This window comes from Barbus barbus (genome assembly GCF_936440315.1).
Source record: "Barbus barbus genome assembly, chromosome: 24".
Classification (NCBI taxonomy): Eukaryota; Metazoa; Chordata; class Actinopteri; order Cypriniformes; family Cyprinidae; genus Barbus; species Barbus barbus.
Window position 1 is genome coordinate 14,630,732 of NC_136752.1, and position 20,998 is coordinate 14,651,729.

The 20,998-nt window shown below is 38.0% G+C and overlaps 1 protein-coding gene across 2 annotated transcripts in view; it reads left to right on the top strand.

Moving 5' to 3' along the window:
* Window positions 1-20,167, top strand: part of LOC306843975 (E3 ubiquitin-protein ligase LNX-like) — a 41,901-nt gene extending 21,734 nt beyond the window's left edge. Inside the window, exons 3-11 of one of the 2 annotated variants that reach the window (XM_079375747.1) lie at window positions 2,661-2,914; window positions 4,451-4,606; window positions 6,671-6,879; window positions 8,083-8,460; window positions 13,536-13,670; window positions 15,246-15,423; window positions 17,309-17,567; window positions 18,452-18,610; window positions 18,795-20,167. In XM_079375747.1, the coding sequence (XP_079231873.1) occupies window positions 2,661-2,914; window positions 4,451-4,606; window positions 6,671-6,879; window positions 8,083-8,460; window positions 13,536-13,670; window positions 15,246-15,423; window positions 17,309-17,567; window positions 18,452-18,610; window positions 18,795-18,930 (1,864 nt within the window). In that variant the 3' untranslated portion in view covers window positions 18,931-20,167. The remainder of the gene's footprint in view (window positions 1-2,660; window positions 2,915-4,450; window positions 4,607-6,670; window positions 6,880-8,082; window positions 8,461-13,535; window positions 13,671-15,245; window positions 15,424-17,308; window positions 17,568-18,451; window positions 18,611-18,794) is intronic. The other variant, XM_079375748.1, reaches the window with a different exon arrangement.
* Window positions 20,168-20,998: the final 831 nt, after the last annotated feature.

The following is a 20,998-nucleotide window of genomic DNA, read 5'->3' on the forward strand; positions in this document are numbered from 1 at the left end:
CAATGCGTTTTTGTAAGTAAAATAATCATATTTAAAACTTTAGAAACTGTTTTCTCTAGCTTGCACTAACTGTCGTATTTGCAAGCAGTTCTGGGCGGATAACGTAGGACGTATGCGTAGCGCATGAGCTGATGAGAATATGCTAGTCTCGCAAAAAACAATGTTTGTTTACAAGAGCACGTATGACAGTTAGCAAAAGTTATAGAAAAGTGTTTATAACATTTTAAATGGATAGTTTTCTTAAAAAACTTATCGATTCACTAAAGGACGCCTTTATTCAGCCATGCGAGGCACGTTTTACTATGGATGGATGGATGGCTTTATTGCATTTCTTTTGAACTGTTGAAGACACCCTCCCACTGCCATTATAAAGCTTGGAAGAGCCACAACAATTTTTTATAAAACTCTGATTGGATTCATCTGAACAAAGTGAGTCATATAAAACCTAGGATGCCTTGAGGGTGGGTAAATCATGGGCTTATTTCCATTTTTTGGTGAACTAACTCTTTAACGTTGATCATTTTTCAGAAAAAAAGACTTAATATTAAGTCATTTTACTTCTCAAGTAAATATTTGTTGGTTTGTTTTGCTTTTTTTGGAGCCTTCACTAGACAAGTATTTGTATGGTGCAGAACAAAACAAACAAAAATCAATGACCCTTCATGAACCTGCCGTGTACTTTTCCTTTCTCTCCTCTAAGAGAAGATTAAAACTTGGCTTTATTAGCTATGCAACTCTTCTTCGCAACTTTATGAATGATGTAAGCTTTTAGACTGACAAGACTCAAATCAAGGGGGAAAGATCCTGAACTGAACTAACACTGTCCCAACTCAGCTGACCACTGGTTGGTCTCCATAGAGCCCCTGTGTTACATAATATAAGGAAATTAAGTTTCCCTCACAGGTAATCACACTAATTGCTTTTGATGTCCACAGAAGAGGCCAAGAGTGCCTGTCATTTACTGTACAGCTCTTACCATTTAGCTGTAAATTACTCTATCTATCTATCTATCTATCTATCTATCTATCTATCTATCTATCTATCTATCTATCTATCTATCTATCTATCTATCTATCTATCTATCTGTCTGTCTGTCTATCTGTCTGTCTGTCTGTCTGTCTATCTATCTATCTATCTGTCTGTCTGTCTGTCTGTCTGTCTGTCTGTCTGTCTGTCTGTCTGTCTGTCTGTATCAGGGTTAGGTTATAGTGAGTGGTAGTCGTCATCACAGAAAACTCCTAAGCCACAATTTTATCTTGACACACTCTCAATCGACCAGTGTGAGGTAGGATTTGAGATCTTTCATCAGCACTGTAACAGATCCTGATTGAAAGCAGCCGTTGTTCTTTTAGGTTTTATATTTATCTTTTATTAAGTTTGCACACATGAGGCACTCCAATCAGTGGTCAGCAATAAGTGAGATATACTGCCAGTGTCAAGCTCTCTGCCACACATACCTTTTCTCGCTTTCTCTCTTATGGCGTCTATGAGGGTGAAGACAGGCATGAATACTGAGACAAAATGCTTTATTTTAAACCAGGTCCCCAAGGCATGGCATCTCTCCTGGTGCTGTACACATCTTTTTGCCTATATGTGTCCGCCCATTGATTTATCTCTTCACAGCCGGCCCTCAGAGAGAGAGAGAGAGAGAGCTCTGCTCCAGCAGTCGCCATAATGGTGCCATCATTCACTTTGCAATTGATTGAGATGATTTTATTGTTTTCTTGTTATCATACAACTTTAACCCAACTGTTTAGCGTTGATTAAATTAGCCAATATCAAGTGCGCAACTGGGAAGTCTTTATCTATCTATCTATCTATCTATCTATCTATCTATCTATCTATCTATCTATCTATCTATCTATCTATCTATCTATCTATCTATCTATCTATCTATCTATCGGTCAGTCGATCTATCAGTCAGTCAGTCTATCTCCTTACAGTACCTACCTCTGGGTAGCCCTGCCAACACTGAAACCTCATTGGTCCAAAATAAAACATCAAATATCTTCTGTCTAGATGTGATTGGATTACATTGCACAGCAGTTTCTAACTTTTCAATCAGTATGGATGGGCATATTGCTTTTCACCAGATAGGAGAGTAAAGCTCAGGGATTCAGAATGGAGGAAAACCTGTGACCTTGTATGAGGGTTTACTTGTGCGTCTAATCACGGGCTGATGGTTTATTGGCTTGTCAGTGTGTCTGTGTGTGAACATAGTGACATTTAAGGAATGTTCTTGAGTACAAATTGAAGCCTGGATGCGTTCATATGTATTCTACACTAGCATCTGCCTGTGAGTAGAGTAAGGCCATAAAGAGATAGCTTTAGCGCATGATTAGTTTTGTAAAGTAAGGAATCTCATTTCAAAGGTGAGGTGTTTTATATTCAAGTCTTTGTTTGTTTCCCGTGCTTCCTGGGGCGAAACATATTTGTTTGTTGGTCTGCTCTGCGACATGATATATATCAGCTACACCAGAACGCAGACTCACAAAGATCAAGTACATGTCCAAATACACCCTCTTGCAACAATGTAATTATTCAGTCTCCTCTACGTGACTTTGCTTTCCTAATTGGCACATACAGTAGATGATGGCACATTCATTGTATGGTAATGTATCTTGCTGACCTAGTTGTCGTCGGTGTGTGTGTTCTCACAGGTGTAAAGGAGCGTCACACTATGGGCTCTCCGCAGAGAGAAAGCGGCGCTCTCAGGAGGGAGACTGCACAGACAGCACCTCAGAGCTTACTGTGGCGGCATTGCCCGGGGAGGGATGCCCCTCCTCTGCTATCGCCCTCCTATCAGACGAGCCCGGCCTGGTTAACCCCGCCTATGAGCCCAGTGTGGAAGATAACAGCCAATCTGGGAGCACCACCAGCCTGGCAGCACGCAGTGGTTCAAGGAAGAGTGAGTGTGAGTGCACACATCATGTATTTGTCATATATATATATATATATATATATATATATATATATACAGAGCTGAGTAGATTACTTACAAATTGTATATATATGTATGTATGTATATACATATATATATACATACACACAATTAGGGTATGTGTGTGTGTGTGTGTAATTGTATTATATGTAACATAATTCATTAATTTAATGTTAAATGTAATTTTTATTATTTAATAACATTTTAATTAATTTAATAATACAAAAAAAAAACATTTTAACATTTTACAGCAAAACAGTCATTTCTTTGGTCATTTTGCCTTTTGAACACCCCTATCCCTCCCCTACCCCTCCCAAATATGAATATTTGTCCTTTTTGTGTATTTCTCTTTCTCTCTCTCTCTCACTCTCTCTCTCTCTCTATATATATATATATACACACACACCATATTTTCTTTAGAATAACAAAAAAAAAAGTAATTGTACATTTGAGGACATCCTCCACATATAACTATAAATCTTTGTCTTTTCCTCCTTCATGCCCACTGAGACAGTTAATCTGACTAATGTCAATTGTTCGAAGTATAGCCCTCTGTGCCATTTATGTCATTTTATGCAAAAATCAATTCAAACGGCATGTCTGAAAAGGCTCAGCTGAGACATAATTGATATTGCACTTAAAGAAACAAAGAGGAGAATATAGAGAAAGGGAAGAGTTCAAATATGCCTTATAAATACTAAATTAGGCCTGTTCCTGACCTCCACAAAGTAGTTCAGATGTGTTTCATTGTCTGACGTCCACTCGTAACATGAAGCCTGGAGAATGGGTACAATAAATGCTGCTGCACCAGCATTTCTGGCTTTGGGACTTGAAACAGTGTGACACTGCAGCTGAACAAGCTGTCTGCCTCCAATCCGGCCATTGCTTCTGTCAGAACTTTGTCCATCAGGACAGAAAGACTGAATGAGTAGAGGAATGAGACAGAAAAAGGGTTTTACAGAACCTTTACAGAATCTCAACTTCTAATAAATCCACACTTATAATAACTTCCTTTAGGAATGTTAACTTCAGGAACAACTAACTTATCGGATCATTAGTTTGTAATACACTTTAAATTTTATATATTTTCTCCACTGATCACCTTGAGGATGTTTGAAAAGCTTGGATGTATCAAAACTTTAAAGGTTTGTACATAATATAGTTTTATTTTTGTCTGAAACTTTCATCTGTGATGACTTAAGTTACACAGATATGCAGAAAAAAAGTTCTGTGCTGATTCAGGTCTGACCTGAAGAAGTTATGATCTTACTGCAGTGTCCACAATACAGCACCAGCAGGTGCTGCTTACTTCAGATGTTCATCACTTGGCCCACAGGTGCAGTGCATTATGATGCTAAAAAAAGAGACAATTTGATTGGCTACAGTGTGCTGTCTCAATTCGTATTGGCTAGAAGTGGACAGCAGAAGAGGGACAAGTCCAGGCATGTTTAGTACCGAAATTTCTTTCTCCTCCTCTCTCATTCAGTTCCTTCTCACATTCATTCACAGATCGCAACTTTGACAGAACGTCAGTGCGTAGTCGCTCTTTTCGCCGCCTGAATCGAGCCTTCAGTGTTCTGAGGAGGACCAAGAGTGGGACAGCAGTGGCCAATGAGACCACAGAGGAGCGAGACAACCTCAGAAATGCCAACATACCACCAGAGGGTGAGTGTGGGTCTTGCAAGTATTGTATTCGGCATTTGTCAGCTGGTCAAGCTGGAATCCAGATGGTTGACCAGCTAAACACCAACTTGTCTTGAACTGGCAAGGAGACCAGCTAGACCAGAAGAAGACCGACTAGGTAACCAGCTAGACCAAATTAAACCAGTTAAGACCAACAAACCAAGTTGATTTATTAGAGGCCCTGTTTTAGCATTAACATTAGCATGTATTGTAGTAAGCATGTTTATAATTGTTAACTATGTAGTGTAAATGTGCTGTTATAAAGCATTATTGCATAGCACCTCAACAAACATGAACTCTCCTATATGAATATCATTCAATAGCATGCCAATATCAATAAACCAATATCAATGGATAATAAAAGGAGAACGGGAGTGAGTCAGAAGGTGACAGTCTGGTTTGGGTCTGCTCAGCCTCGCAGTAGCATATGGTCCTTTAATAATGCAGATGGAGCCTGAGGAGACTTGTCAGAGAGAGACAGAGAGGAAATGAAGCAGTGTGTCGGGACAGAGGGACTGGACAGATGAACGCTGAGTGAGAGGGTTGCTTTCTGAATGAAAACAAAAGAGAAAAAGAGTGCTTGGGAGATTGAGAATGAGAGGAAAATACTGATGACCATGTGTGTGTGCGTGCTCGTTATGCAACACCCTAGTTGCGGTAGTAATGAGCTTCACTTTCTCTCTCCCTGCAAGCAATCAGAGGAGATGAGAGGAAAATATTGACTTTGAAAGAGCAACTGCAGATTGTGGAGAACAGGTGGATACGAGAGAGGGTGTGTGTGTAATGGAGAAAGAAGGGATGGATAAAGATAAGGAGAGACAAATCACAGAGATTGTTACCGAATCCGGCTGTAGTTTACAGTCTGTTCAGGCACAGGTGCAGTACGAATCTTTCACCCAGAATAAATAGAAATACATAGCATATGCATATTACAATATAAACAAATTTACAGTATGTACTTGTGCCTGATATAACACTAGCTGTATAGCTGCATATGGCTCCTTCAGTAATTTGGATTTCATCAGTAGTTTGGCTAAATTTGATTGCACATGCTCCTCCTTTTGTCTTAACCACAAGCATGCTTGGTGACACATAGGACACTCAAAGCTGATTGGTTACCTCCAATAGTGACTGGTTATAAAGGCCTTATTTAAATTCTGATTGGTCAGTTTCCTCTAACAGTGATTCTTCCGTGCTCTTTCTATTCGCCATGTAGTGATAATTTAAAAGAAAAATGATAGAAAAAATACAATATGTACATATTTTTCACAATATACACTACTGCTCAAAAGTTTTGGGTCAGTATGATTGCTTAATGTTTTTGTAAAGAAGTCATTTATGCTCACCATATATTTGATTAAAATCCATTAAAAACAGTAATATTGTCAAATATTATTACAATTTAAAATAATGTTTCTATTTTAATATTTTAAAATACAATTTATTCCTGTGATGGCAAAGCTGAATTTGCTGCAGCCATTACTCCAGTTTTCACATGATCCTTCAGAAATCATTCTAATATTCATTTGATGCTTAAGAAACATTTCTTGTTATTATTGTTGCACTGCCTTATTTTTTATTAGTATTATTTTTGTGGTGATACTTTTTTTTTTTTTTACAGATTATTTAATGAATAGAATTAATTTATTTCAAATAGAAATATTTTGTAACATTAGAAATTAGTTTACTGTCACCTTTAATCTATTTAATGCATCTTTGCTTGTATTTTTGTTTGTTTTGATTTTCAGTCAGATTTTCTATCTGATTTTTGAATGATAGTGTATCGGAGTTAAGCAAATTAGTGGTTCAAATTATTGAAACAATGTTAACTCAATCACCGAAATGATTACATTCATCTTGAATACATTTTCGGGAAGTCTTGGCCCTCCTTGCTTCCTCTGATGGATCACTGTAATGCTTTTTTAAGGCTTGAAGTCATGTTTGGCTCTGCTTTGATCTGGACAGATGCCCTGTTTGTGTAGCACAGAAAGTGATGATCATGTGGGAGTTCACTGATTACAGACGCTCTCTTTTTCTCTCTCTCAGTATTTGCATTACCTCAGCTGCATCATCTAATCCCTGATGGTGAAGTCACCAGTATTAAGATCACCAGGGTAGATCCTTGTGAACCACTGGCTATCAGCATTGTTGGGGGCAATGAGACGCCTCTGGTTCGCATCCTCATTCAGGATATCTACAGAGAGGGCGTCATCGCTCGGGATGGAAGACTGCTTCCTGGAGATATGATTCTCAAGGTGCGTATGTGCACTATATCTGATGTTACATCATTGTACAGTAGGAGTGAATCGTCCTGGTTTTGATATCACATGTTGTCATGGGCTTCACCATCTGTTCTTCAGAGGGGAAGTGTGTGAGGATTCTGCATGTAGCCAGACAGAATCAGATTTTTTTTTTTTTTCTTTTAAAGAAAATTTGTGGAATGGACTTCTTTTCAAGTATTATTTTAATGTTATAGCTTGTAACCGATATATTAATAGATTCATAATAAATAAATAAATAAAACAAAAAAATCACAACATGTGCAACATAAAAGCAAATATTGATTTTCAGATTTGCTAAAGACTTCATTTAATAGTGTTGTTAATTTTTTTTGAAGATCAGACAACGGTAAAAGTAATCCAAATGGAAAAATAAATGAGTGTTTTCACTTAAATAGCCAATGTAAACTGGGAATGAAAAAAATAATAATAATAACAATAATAATATATATTTTAAAAAAGTTCAAATCAGCAGATCACCCGAAATGGTACCAGTACACTGTGCATCCCTAGAAATGAGAAAGTTGAGAGTACTAATTAATCAACTATTTAAATAAACACACATTTGCAGCACATTTGTCTTTTTCCAAACCTCAGAATTGCTGAAAGCCAAAAAGTGTATATATTGTTTTCTGAGCCACAGAACAAACATTGAGCTCTGGTGCTCATATAGGCAATATTACTTTGATTCTGGCTTGCAACATTTTTTAATCACTTTCATGTTCCCCTCACTACTATCATTTCTTGTCCTCTTTCTACTTTTATGTTTGCATATACGCCTTTGGCAGACACTTTCATCCAAACTGACTTAAGTTTATACCAAGGACAATAGCTATAATTCTAATGATATAGTTTTAAAAATCATCTTACATTTAAATGAATAGCAGAATTTACACAACTATAATTATAATGGCACAGAGGAACTATATTGTTGGAATCACTTTCAGAAGGATTTTTTCAATAAAAACATTGACAGTCAATGAGAATCCATTCTACTTTAGCTTTGAGCTCAAGCACTTAAAGTAGCAGACGACAGTTCCCTCCGAATTGAACCCATGACATTTTCATTGCTAGTACTATCCTCTACTGTGTGAGCTTCAAAAACGTTATACAAATATCTTATAAACAAAAACATTTCTCTGGATTTCTCCCTCTAATCTCATGCTGTCCTCCCATCAGGTGAATGGTATAGACATCAGTAACGTGCCTCACTGTTATGCTGTGGCGGCTCTGAAGCAGCCCTGCACACTGCTGCGGTTGACTGTACTGCGAGAGCAGCGCCACCGTTACCGTTCCCATCATCACTCTCCCACCGAGGCCTTCCCCACCATCCGGGACGACAGCCTGCATGTGGTCCTCGTTAAGAGGGCTCCAGATGAACAGCTGGGCATCAAGCTGGTGCGCAGACCTGAAGAACATGGCGTCTTTATCTTCCACCTGCTGGAGGGAGGGCTGGCCGCTCACGATGGAATGCTGAGGGTAGACGACCGCGTACTGGCCATCAATGGGCATGACCTGAGATACGGCGCCCCTGAACATGCAGCATTGCTTATTCAGGTGAGCATCATTATGGGAGAGGTTATGTGGTGACTATTAAAGGGATAGTTTACCCAAAAATGAAAATTCTGTCATTAATTACTCACCCTCATATTGTCCAACCCTGTTAGACCCTCTTTCATCTTCGGGACACAAATTAAGATATTTTTGATGAAATCCAAGAGCTTTCTGACCCTGCATAGACAACAATGCAACTGACACGTTCAAGGCCCAGAAAGGTAGTAAGGACATTGTTAAAATAGTCCATGTGACATCAGTGGTTCAACCTTAATAATTTGTGTAATAAATAATAAGGATCTTATGGGTTTGGAACAACATGCGGGTGAGTAATTAATGACAGAATCTTCATTTTTGGGTGAACTATCACTTTAAGGCCTGTGCATACCAACTGACAAAACGGTGACAATGGCACAAATTAAAAGCATAAATATGCATCAGAACTGTTCAAAACAAATGCAAGTCTCTAAAAAGTCAGTCCCTAAAAGAGTGCATACCTTAATGGAAATGAAATGCAGGCTGTTCAAGCTAAATATAGCCCATCTGACAACATGGATTTTGTTTGCGTTGATGCAAAATACAGGCTGACTGACAATAGCCATGCTTAAATTGCAATGAAATTGCATCACCAAAATGCAGTTAAAACCCCTTTAAAATGTCTTTTAAAGAGATGTGAGATGGTGAGAGAATCAGTTTTGGTCTTTCTTCATCCTCTCAGATTGTGAGAGGTGCTTTATTCTTTAGTTTCTTTTGTCTGTACAATCTCACAGTCATATTTTTCCACAACAACAAATCAAACCATTACTTTTATGGCTGTGTTCACTCACAGCATCAATATGAAGCTTTTCCAGCAATGCTACAACCAAACTGCCAAAGCTGATTTCATCAACAGGTTTTGTTCACACATGACCTCTACAATAAAGGTTTTTAAATTCACAGGACGCCTGTTCACAAAACAAAACAATTAAAAAAAAACAAAAGGAAAGGAAGGCTCAGATTCATCTTGCCCCAGATGTGGTTTGTAACCAGCAGACCTGAGTCATATGTTCTGGAGATGCCCAAGATTAAAACGTTTTTGGCTAGACATCTTTAAAACATTTTCATCTATATGTAATAAAGATATGGACCCTTATCCCTTGATTTCCATTCACCTTTCAGCTAATCAGGTAGAAATCATTGCCTTTTCCTCATTATTAGCTAGACGCCTGATTCTTCTCAGTTGGAAAAAGGCAAAGCCACCATCTCACAAACACTGGGTAGTAGAGGTGATGTATTATCTTAAACTTGAAAGTATGCTATCCGAGGCTCCTCTAGAAAGTTTTATAGGGTCTGGCAGTCCTTTTTATCTTACGTTGAATCCTTATGGGATACTATTTCATAATTGATCATAACTGTGAATTATTGAAATATGTGAGTTAAGAAGTATGTTGTATATGTTTGTGTGGTTTTGATTGTTGTATAATAACGAAAATGTATAAAAATATTTGAATAATAATAAAACAAAATAAAACCCTGACAAAAACAGCTGAGAAATGTATTTTTGATGCAGTGCTTCACTAATGGGTTGACATTTATAAAGCCGAATATTTGAAGTCATGCTAAATAATCTAAGCACATTTATTGCTAGGCCTTTTCAGCATTTCAAAGAACGAATGTTTACAAAGCTATATAATCTTAACCTGTGGCGTCTTATTCAGTGAATCATTCATTAAATGGTAATGATTAAAATTTAACCCAGGATTAGACTTGGTCCTGTGCCCCAAAAACCAAATAAAATGTTATGGTTCCAAATAAAACTTGTGTTCCTTGAGCAGTATTGTAAAACATGTAGCGCTTATATAAGGTTTGTGGCAATTTAATTGTGGTTTCATCTCGGCGGTGAGAAGTGTGTCATAACGATATAAGATTGTGTAAGAGAGTAGTGAGTGTGTGATTTGATATGTATATCAGTGCGGTGGGTCTTTCCGAATGTTGTTATTCAGCTTGTTGCTTCCTGTCTGGTTCAGATTGGTCTCGAAGGAGACAAGATGGCCGCTCACAGCAGGAGTTTCTGACATAGATTAACTGCTGGCAGGAAACTGATTAAATTAGTCCAATTAGGCCGATAACAAGCTAAGCCCACTCATTTAAGAGGCAGCGACAGAGCACTGAACTCCCAAGAATTCCATGGGCTCTCGATGCGAGTGTGCACTTGAGAGCAACACAAGCTACGGGGTTGTCAAAATAAAGGGTTAATGAAGAAGGAAGCGGCGATGCACTCAGATGGAACGACAGGAATGGATGAAAAATAAATCAGAGAGGGAAAAACTAGAGCCTGTGCCCTCCTTCAGCTCACACATACACACAGACTGCAGAATGGACAAATCTCCATATATATTAGTTTTTCTTTAATAAGTACACACTTCTGAGATATAATCACACATTCACACTAATGCTGTAGGGCATTGGCAGCCATCACAACATCTGGTAATTGTGCTTGATAGACATCCGGAGAGTAACACACATTACACACACACTCTCTGGGGTATGAACTATTTTAAATTCAGTTTTTGAACCGCTCGCTCCTCAGGGAAGTTGTTGTCCTCGGTTTGCTCTCCTGTGGAGTTCGAAAGGTTTTTGCGGTAGACAGATAATGTTACGCCAACTTTCACCCACCATGAAATCAAAATCTGATTGTGTTGGCTTTTAGCCCATTCCTACAATATAAAGGCAGCTATATATTTTCATATAATAAGATACATTTATATAGCATATAAAAAATATATGTATAAAATATCATCAGGAAAACATTTTATTTTTAATTAATTTATAAATAATAAAATAAAATAAATATTGTATGTTTTTCTGTGCACAATCATAGTAATTTTTAATGCATAAACTTGAAAAGAAACATAAAATCATGGCTGTGGATAGAATCAAATAATCATGATTGATCTCATAATTTTTGAGCAGTCTTTAAAAAGCAGAATTTCATTCCCATTCAGATTTAAGTTTTAACTTAAACTTAACTTAATTTTTAATTATTTATATAAATATTGATGACTCATCTTGTGCTATACTGATTTGTCCAATCAAATGCTCTAGAATAAAATGTCCCTGTCAAGCTAGTTATCTTGACACTTCTAGTTAGCATATGTTTTCACACCAAGAACAATAACTGTAATGATAACTACATTAAAGGGTTACTCCACCCCAAAATGAAAATTCTCGAATTAATCACTTTAGAGCCCTGTATTTCGGCCCCGACTTTTTTACGCCTCTAGGGCCGGGCTTCGGGCCAATTTCCACGTCATAGTACAGACGCGGGCCGGGCATCGGGCCTGTTTTGGGTTTCTCTTTATTTTTATATTGTAGACATCTATCGATTGGCGATGGAAAAAAATTGCCACGCTGGTGGAGACAACACGAGACCGTGCCGCGACTGGGAGCAGCTCGATGGTGTTTAGTGTCCCGCAGCAGCAGCTGCTCAAGTGACTTCAGCGCAGATTAATAGTTCTGCGTTCAAATGCACGCAATAGGCTAAAGCTTGCTGAAAAACCCCAGCAAACATAACCATGAATGTGTCTGTAGGAAATAGTAAGGAGATATTTGAATTATTTACTAATAAACTAATGTTTTCTGAGTCTGTGTAGCAAGGATGAAGTTACTGATCATGACTCGCCGTCTCCTCATTAGACGCGCCTTTAGAGAGCAAAGCATCTTTATTGATTATGATTAAGATTATAATAAAAGTTTTTTATAATCGTTTTTTTTTTTCGTTAAGTGACCATTTAAAGCTTTCTATAGATATATGTATCACGTCTGTGAGGCATGTATTCGCTCAGCTTCGGTTCATTTTTGTGACGCGCTCCTGTTCAAGATGGCAGAAAGCGCATGATTGTTTTCTTTGTTTTATAAAAGAACTACCTTTTGTTGTGAGTGCACACAAATACAAGTAGAGCCTTTACAGGTCCGAATGATGTATTACTCTTACCTTTATCAAAAAAAAAAAAAAAAAAGACGGGATAGGCTATTGTAATTTGTTTCCACTGAAAACTATCCATGTGTTTGCTTGTGCCTCCATGTCCTGCAGAGCGCGCTTTAGCTTCCTCTCTCCGCACAAACTTAGATATATATAGGCTAGCGCACATTATTATTATAGCGCAGGTTTAATTCTGATAAGCTGTCGGACGTAGGGCCTGAGCATCTCGGGCCAGGGCCGGGCTAGGGCCTAAATTTGAGACCCGTGCAGGGCCCTAAATCACTTACCCCATGTTGTTCCAAACCTGTAAAAGCTTCGTTCATCTTCAGAACACAATTTAAGATATTTTGGATGACGCAAAATGAGAATTGTTGAATAAAGTCATTATTTTTATTTTCTTTGCGTACAAAAAGTATTCTCATCGCTTCATAAAGTTCAGATTGAACCACTGATGGCAGATGGACTATTTTAGCGATATCTTTCATACTTGTCTGGGCCTTGACAGTGTTATTTACTTGGCAGCCAATGGGACAGTCACAAGCCTCCCGGTTTTCATTCAAAATATCTTAAATTGTGTTCTGAAGACGAACAAAGCTTTTACGGGTTTGGAACGATATGGGGGTAAGTGACTAATGACAATTTTCATTTTGGGGTGGAGTAACCCTTTAATGTAGTTATCTTTACAGTTATTGTTCTCGGTGTGAAAACATATGCTAACTAGATGGGGGTAAGTGACTAATGACAAAATTTTCATTTTGGGGTGGAGGAACCCTTTTAATATTAACACCTGTGGACGATAACGTTCTGTTTATTATTTTAAGCATGTTGCAGTTTTGTCATCTGCCACTTTAAAAGCTCAAACTCTTTATAGCAGGATGGATTCTGATTGCTGTCACTGTTTTTATCATTTATCAGCTTGAATATCAAATGTGATTACAACGATATCGTTGTGATATCGTTATACTATGCCATTATCTTTGTAGTGTGGACTTCCCTATTCTCATAGAATTAGAATGATTATTAAAACTATACAGTTATTGTCTTTGGTGTGAACAGGCCCTTAAACCCTAAAAATCATAAAGCAGGACACTAATGCTATCTACTATATGCTCTGCAGGCAAGTGAGGACCGCGTCCACTTCATTGTGTCCCGCCAGACTCACATCCCTACTCCGGACATCCTACAGGAGGCGCCGTGGAACATGGAGGGACCACCACCCTACTCGCCTGTGGATATTGAGCACTCTTTACTGGTGGGTTTCATGAGCATAAGCCTCACACTCTTTTATTTCCCATCCCTCTGCACCGCTTTACTAAACATTCTCTTATTGAGGAAAAAGATCTGAAAGCCTATTACTTCTACATCAAAGAATAAAGCAATCAGCCAGCACACACACACACACACACACACACACACACTCCTTTGAGACAGCCGTCTCCAAACCTATTAACAGAAGAAAACCCCGCAGGAGGAAACACAGCCATGCTGGAAAACGGGATTTTCTGTTGCTCACTATCTGCACTGACAACTTCCCTTTTTCTAATAAAAGTCAAATTCATCGTTAGTCATTTCTCTCTCTCCTTTGCTTTGCAGAAAAAACCCCCATCTCAGACCAACTTGTGAAGGTTTGCTGGTTTAAGTGTCAATCACAAATACAGGCGCAGTCACAATTAGTTGTTTATGAATTTTCGTACACCAAATCCAGTCATTTCAATATAGGATTCCTATTTGCAAAGTCTTTTTAAAGTTATTTATTTTTAACTTTTTGGTAACACCTTTAAAGTCTTTATTTATAATGCATTTTAAAAGTCGTTTTAATGCATTAATTATGCCTAGTAATGCACCTTATAATGCATAATACAATCTCATGAATAATTTTAACCACAGTTAATACATTATAACACATAAATTAATTGTTACACTGTGTATTTTAAATTTGGTTATAATTATTTACAAGATATAAGGTATTACAACGAACATTATGAATTATAATGCATTGTACCTTTTAATAACATTTATAATGCATTATACATAAATGCTTTATGTAAAGTCTTACCTTTTTTTGGGTCACACCACTTGACATTTTATAACCTAATCTAACCTTGCCTTGACATGAAAAATCCAAATAATCTGATATTTTAAGAGACTTATTGACCTTGATACACAGTAATGAGGATCTGCAGGGGTCCTCTCTATGATGTAATTTCCTGTTGTTTTTCAAAAGGCCCAAAACTCCTATAAAACTAGACCAGAACAAACCAAACCCTAACATTATCTTTCTTCCCCATTCTCTTCCTTTCAATCACTTTTTATCCTTTCAGTGACTCTTGTTAATTCTCTTTTACACACTTGGAGAGGTGGAAACATTCTGGCAACATATTGTCAGAGGCTTTTCACTCCTCTGAATTGGACACGGCCAAACACACACACACACACACACACAGCCAGTCTCTCCAGCGATAAGCCGACACACTAACTCCAGATCTGATTTTTCTGTAGCCAGAGGCTCAGACAAAATATAAACAGCCCTTTTATTGAACTTTAATAACGCTTTTTATTAAGTTAGGACTTAGCGACTTGTTTTTGGAGCAGATCCAAGGTCAAATTTGGTTGCGGTCAGCAATAACACAGCATCCTGCAAGCTCACCATTTATTACAAGCACACACACACACGCTTCGGGCAGTTATGTGTTCAGATATTATTCTTTTTTGTAGCATCAGGAAAGTGTGAATCCAGATCATAGGCTAACAAACATCATAAAACCAAATAATTTACACTGAAACTTTATTGAATTCATCTTTCTCATTTCCTGTCCCTCCATTTCAGGATTCATGCCAAAAGCCTGCATGTTACGAGAAGACGGTGACTCTGTTGAAGGAGCCGCACGATTCTCTCGGCATGACTGTTGCAGGTGGGATGAGCAGCAGGGGGTGGGATCTGCCCGTCTACATCACTAATGTCGACCCCAATGGAGTGGTTGGACAAGAGGGCTCAATCTGCAAAGGTACAGCCTCACAAAGTGTGATTAACCTATTCAGATACATCTGACAAAGCTGCACACACCTGTTTCCAAGGTGCCCCTCTGATCTTTCCTTCTTTTGAATGCAAGTACACACACAAAGACACACCTGCTACTGCATATGTATGACCGTCATCAGCTCTGCAAAAATATGCATATATATAACTAGAAAATGACACACTCCCACTCCTACACCTGCCATACAACTAAATATGTCTCTGTCATGCACACTCACAATTATCAGCTTCCAATTCACAGTATGGAAGTTTTTCGGGGTTATTTTTGTCATATGTGACTTATGTAGGCGTGTGAAGTTGTGATCATGCACAGGCTGGTGTATGGAGGCAGTGGTTCAAAGTATCAAGCAAATACAGACACACATGCAAGATCAAAGCTTTGAGTCTTTATAATCTGTACAAAGGTGTGGTAAGCCCAGTGTTTGAACTGAACCAGAAATTTCGGAAGGGTCTGATATTTGGAAGAAATAGGTTTTAGAGTGCTTCATGGTAAATTAGGCACTAAGCTGGTAATAAACTACAACTAGTTACTCTTTCCATTTTGAGCATTACTATGCACAACTATGTACAATAGAAACAGTTTTCATAGAATAGAAAATGATTCGTAATGAAGCTGGAATACAACACTTTAGTCATTTCAATATGCATTTTCCTGTAGCATTAACAATGAACATTAGGTTTTAATTTATTAAAAATAAACAATGTATTTGTATTGAAAATAATCTTAACACACACACAAAAAAAATTTGAGGTTGGTAAGATTTTTTTTTTAAATCTGCATTTACCCAGGCTGCATTTATCTGATGCAGTGAAAACAGTAATATTGTGAAATAGTATTACAGTTTAAAATACATTTTCTATTTTTCTATTTTGAGAAAGTTCAAAAGAATATCATTTATTTTAAATATTAATTTGAAAATATTTTGCAATGTCTCTACTGTCACTTTTGATCAATTTAACATCTCTTGCTGGAGAAAAGTATTAACTTATTTAAAAAAATAAAAATAACAAATAAACAACACATTACTGACTCTAAACTTTTAAATGTACTTTTGTACTGTATAAAATAATAATAAGATATGAAATGTCTAGATGTACAATTCTACAGATGTCCGACAAGATTTGGTTTTTTTGAAATGCAAAATAACAAATAACACTCTTAGATCGACCTTGTGCTATATTAACACATTTAAAGGGCACTGCAAATGGTGGTTGAGTAGTACTTCTTCGGCATGATTTTACAAAGATAACTAGGGGGACTATGAATAAAAATAGCAGATCTTGACCTCCTCTAGACGCCCCGCAATTCTAACACCGGGTAAGCTTTCTTGTTTTTGATGAAACTCATATATATATATATATATGTGTGTGTGTGTATATAATATATATATATATATATATATATATATATATATATATATATATATATATATATATATATATATATATATATATATATATATATATATATATATATATATAAAGAGATAGAGAGATAGAGAGAGAGAGAGAGAGAGAGAGAGAGAGAGAGAGAGAGAGAGATGGTGTGTCTGTGTGTAGTGTGTCCACTATATTTCAGTATGTGCCTCTCTCTCCCAGTTCTGAGTCTTTCACAAAAATCTCTCATATCTCACAATATGAAACAAACAATATGAAATAAAAAAAGACCCAATTTTCCTTCCAGTCCCATTCTTGTATGCACATTATTCTATTAAAAATTGAGAAAGAAATACATATAAATCATATCTAATCATATCAAAGTAGCATGTCCTATCAATGCAACTCTGTCATGCAACAACAGATCTGTTACAGTCCTGTGATCCCCATAGTAATATGACTATCCCGTCTTCTAGGTGACATCCTTCTAAATGTGAATGGGGTTGACCTGACGGGTGTGACTCGGAGCGAGGCTGTGGCTAACCTGAAAAACACCTCGTCCCCAGTGGTCCTGCGGGTACTAGAAATGAGACCCCCAAATGAGAGCTCCCTGGACTGCATGCCACCCCTGCATTCCCCCTGCTCTCTCTCGCCCTCTTCACCAGGAGATATCAAACTACCCCCGCCTAATGATGATTACTCCCCCTTCTGGGTGTCCTGGCTCCAGCTGCCCAGGTACATTGAGCAGAACACATAAAAAAAATAGACATACATTATTATTATTATTATTATTATTATTATTATTATATATAGATATACTGTATATAGGGTTGAGGAAAGCCCTTCTCACTCTCTCTGCTGTAACAGGTTTAGACGCCTGAGAGTGTGACAGCTTTAAATAGACCTTTCTCTTCCAGTGCCTGAACTTTTCCTGCTTGGTTCTGTTTCTTTCTTTCCTTCACACATTTGTCTGCTCTCCATTTCTACATCATCTCATTTCACAGAAGTCCACTTTAAATCTGAGCTCTGAGCTTTCATGCTGTTAGCTGTCAGACATGGTTGATATCGATTTTGAAATATCTACAGTAACATTTTTTTCAGAAACTAAGTCTTCAAACACAAATCGAGCCTTTCAGTGCTGCTCGTCATTTGAAACTCACTTATTTCTCCATTATATCCGTAAGCTCCCACTGAACCTTTTTTTAAATTGTGAATTTCTCTCTTGCCTCCAGCTCCTGAAATGCACCATGTAACTCCCTTAAATGGATAGTTGATCAAAAAATGATAATTCTGTAAAATAAGGCTCAATTTGTTAGCATTAGTTAGTGCATTAGTCATCAGGTAATAATTAACAACATTTATTAATCTAGGTAAATGATAATTTACATATCTGCCTTTTTCTTCAAAAGCCTATGGGCGAGACTTCCGGTTCATTAGCCACTGTAGACCAGCAGACCATGACAATAACAATCAGTTACCATTCAAAAGAAGATGCAATAAAAGTGCATTGTTTCAGGTCTGGGTGTACTATCCCTTTAAGTGTCCTTGGTGAATAATTTGTTGATTTATGTATGTCTGCTGAATGACAAAATTAACCTTGAATTTTCTGTCCATTCCAGGCATCTATATTGCTGTAAAGACATTGTCCTCCGTAGGAGCACGTCTGGCAGTCTGGGTTTCAGTATTGTGGGTGGACAAGAAGAACTCAACTGTAACCAGACCTTCTTTATCCGCTCTATAGTAGAGGGCACACCAGCCTACAACGACGGCAGGATACGGTACGGACACCTGGAACATGTAGAATCTACTATGGTCGGAAACCATGCTTTATGTAGAACACCTATAAATAAACTGCCTAGCACAATTTATTAAATACAACCTTTTTTTGTCTTTACCCTCAAGTCATTCTCGTCACGACTCCAGCATACTAAAACTTCATCCCTTTTCGTTTTTTCCCATTAGCTGTGGAGACATCCTGTTGGAGGTGAACGGGAAGAGCACTTGGGGAATGACACACACGGCTCTAGTCCGCCTGCTCAAGGAGCTGAGGGGTCGGATCACTCTCACCATCGTTTCTTGGCCCGGAAGCCTGCTATAGGACTGCTCTGCATGTGGGAGGGGCTTATCACATTGACCCTGCACTAGGGGGTGGAGCTTACACTACATACCTTATAATGACAACTAAAATGGTGGATTTTAGAATCCGAGACTTCCTTGAAAGGCAGGGCTTATGATACAGACTGCCCTCCGGGAGCAGGAAGTGACACATGGACCTTATTCAGGTATTAGGAGCTCAGACTCTAAACTTGAAGGCGGAGCTAACGCCATGACTCCGCCCACCAAGAAGCACGTTTATCACACTCCGAAACCAGGAGGAGCTTTCACAATTGCCCTTTTGTCAAGGCATAAAGATGATATGTGTGCATGAGAGGAACATTGTGTTGTTAGAGATGGAAGGCGGAGCTTTTCATCTGTATTAAATGAGTTGGGAGTGTCTAAAAACACAATTTCAGGATGCAACGAGGAGTCAATGAGTTGGAAATGGATGTATAAACATTATGGGCACTGTGCTATATGTAGTCAGATTGTGTGACTCTATTGTTGTTCATAGAGGACATTGAGATGCTGCACATAAGAGGGGTTTCCTTTGAACGAGAGGTGAAAGGGATACTGGGATGTGTAGGGTTTGGGTGGGGGACACACGTTGCCAATTCCATTAGTTTTACATGTTAGAAAATGCATCGAAGCACATGGACGCACATTCTTTACTATAAACATCGATGTCTGAAAAAATAACGAAGCAGATTAAAGCACTTGTACTATGACTAATATTACTTTTGGTTTATTTCTCACTGTTCCTATGGCTTTCGGACATCGGCTTCGTTTTGTTCGTTCTGACAGTGGTTCGTTCTCTCCATCCGCTGGCAGGGAGACACATTTGCCAAGTAGTTCTATCTATGTTGGTACGTTTCAGATGCTGTCACATATGAAAATAAACTATAGTGAGTAATAAAAAAAGAATAGCAACTGAAAAAGAAAAGCAATGTTAATAATCTATTTTAAAAATGGATGATAACTTACAATGCTTATAATGATAACGTGAGATTTTGGCGGCCTTGCTGACTTTTTTTTGTTTACTTTGGAGGTGAAAGAATAGGAGAGAGTGGCGTGTGAAAAGCTCACTGTGAGAGTGTGTGCGTGTGTGTGTGTGTGTGTGGGTGGGTATCATTGTGGGGTAAGGTGCGTGCTCTGGCATCTCATGCTTTGGCTTGTGCAGTATATTGTATCTGTTGGTACCTTTGGTTCAATGATCAATAAAGTCATTCTAAAAGGAGACTTGTGTTACTGTCTCGTGTTCTTGTGCACTGTGTGTGTATATAAATAGATATATTTACACACACAAACACACTACCGTTCAGTTTTGGGTCGGTAGGATTTCTGTTTTGAAAGGGGTTCACAGAGGCTGTTGTTTGTAAAAATATTTAACAAGATTATTATTTTTATTGTATTTTTGATTCGTTTAAAGGAAATTTTCTATGTGAATAGATTTTAAAATGTAATTTATTCTTGTGATCGCAAAGCTGAATTTTTAACATCCAATACTTATTATAATTATATTACACTGAACAAAATTATAAACGCAACACTTGTTTTTTCCCCGATTTTTCATGAGCTGAACTCAAAGATCTAAGACTTTTTCTATGTACACAAAAGGCCTATTTCTCTCAAATATTGTTTGCAAATCTGTCTAAATCTGTGTTAGTGAGCACTTCTATTTTGCCAAGATAATCCATCCACCTCACAGATGTGGCATATCAAGATGCTGATTAGACAGCATGATTATTGCACAGGTGTGCCTTAGATGTTGCAAGTTTTGAGGGAGCGTGCAATTGGCATGCTGACTGCAGCAATGTCCACCAGAGCTGTTGCCCGTGAATTGAATGTTCATTTCTCTACCATAAGCCGCCTCCAAAGGCGTTTCAGAGAATTTGGCAGTACATCCAACCGGCCTCACAACCGTAGACCACGTGTAACCACACCAGCCCAGGACCTCCACATCCAGCATCTTCACCTCCAAGATCGTCTAAGACCAGCCACCTGCTGCTGCAACAATCGGTTTGCATAACCAAAGAATTTCTGCACAAACTATCAGAAACCATCTCAGG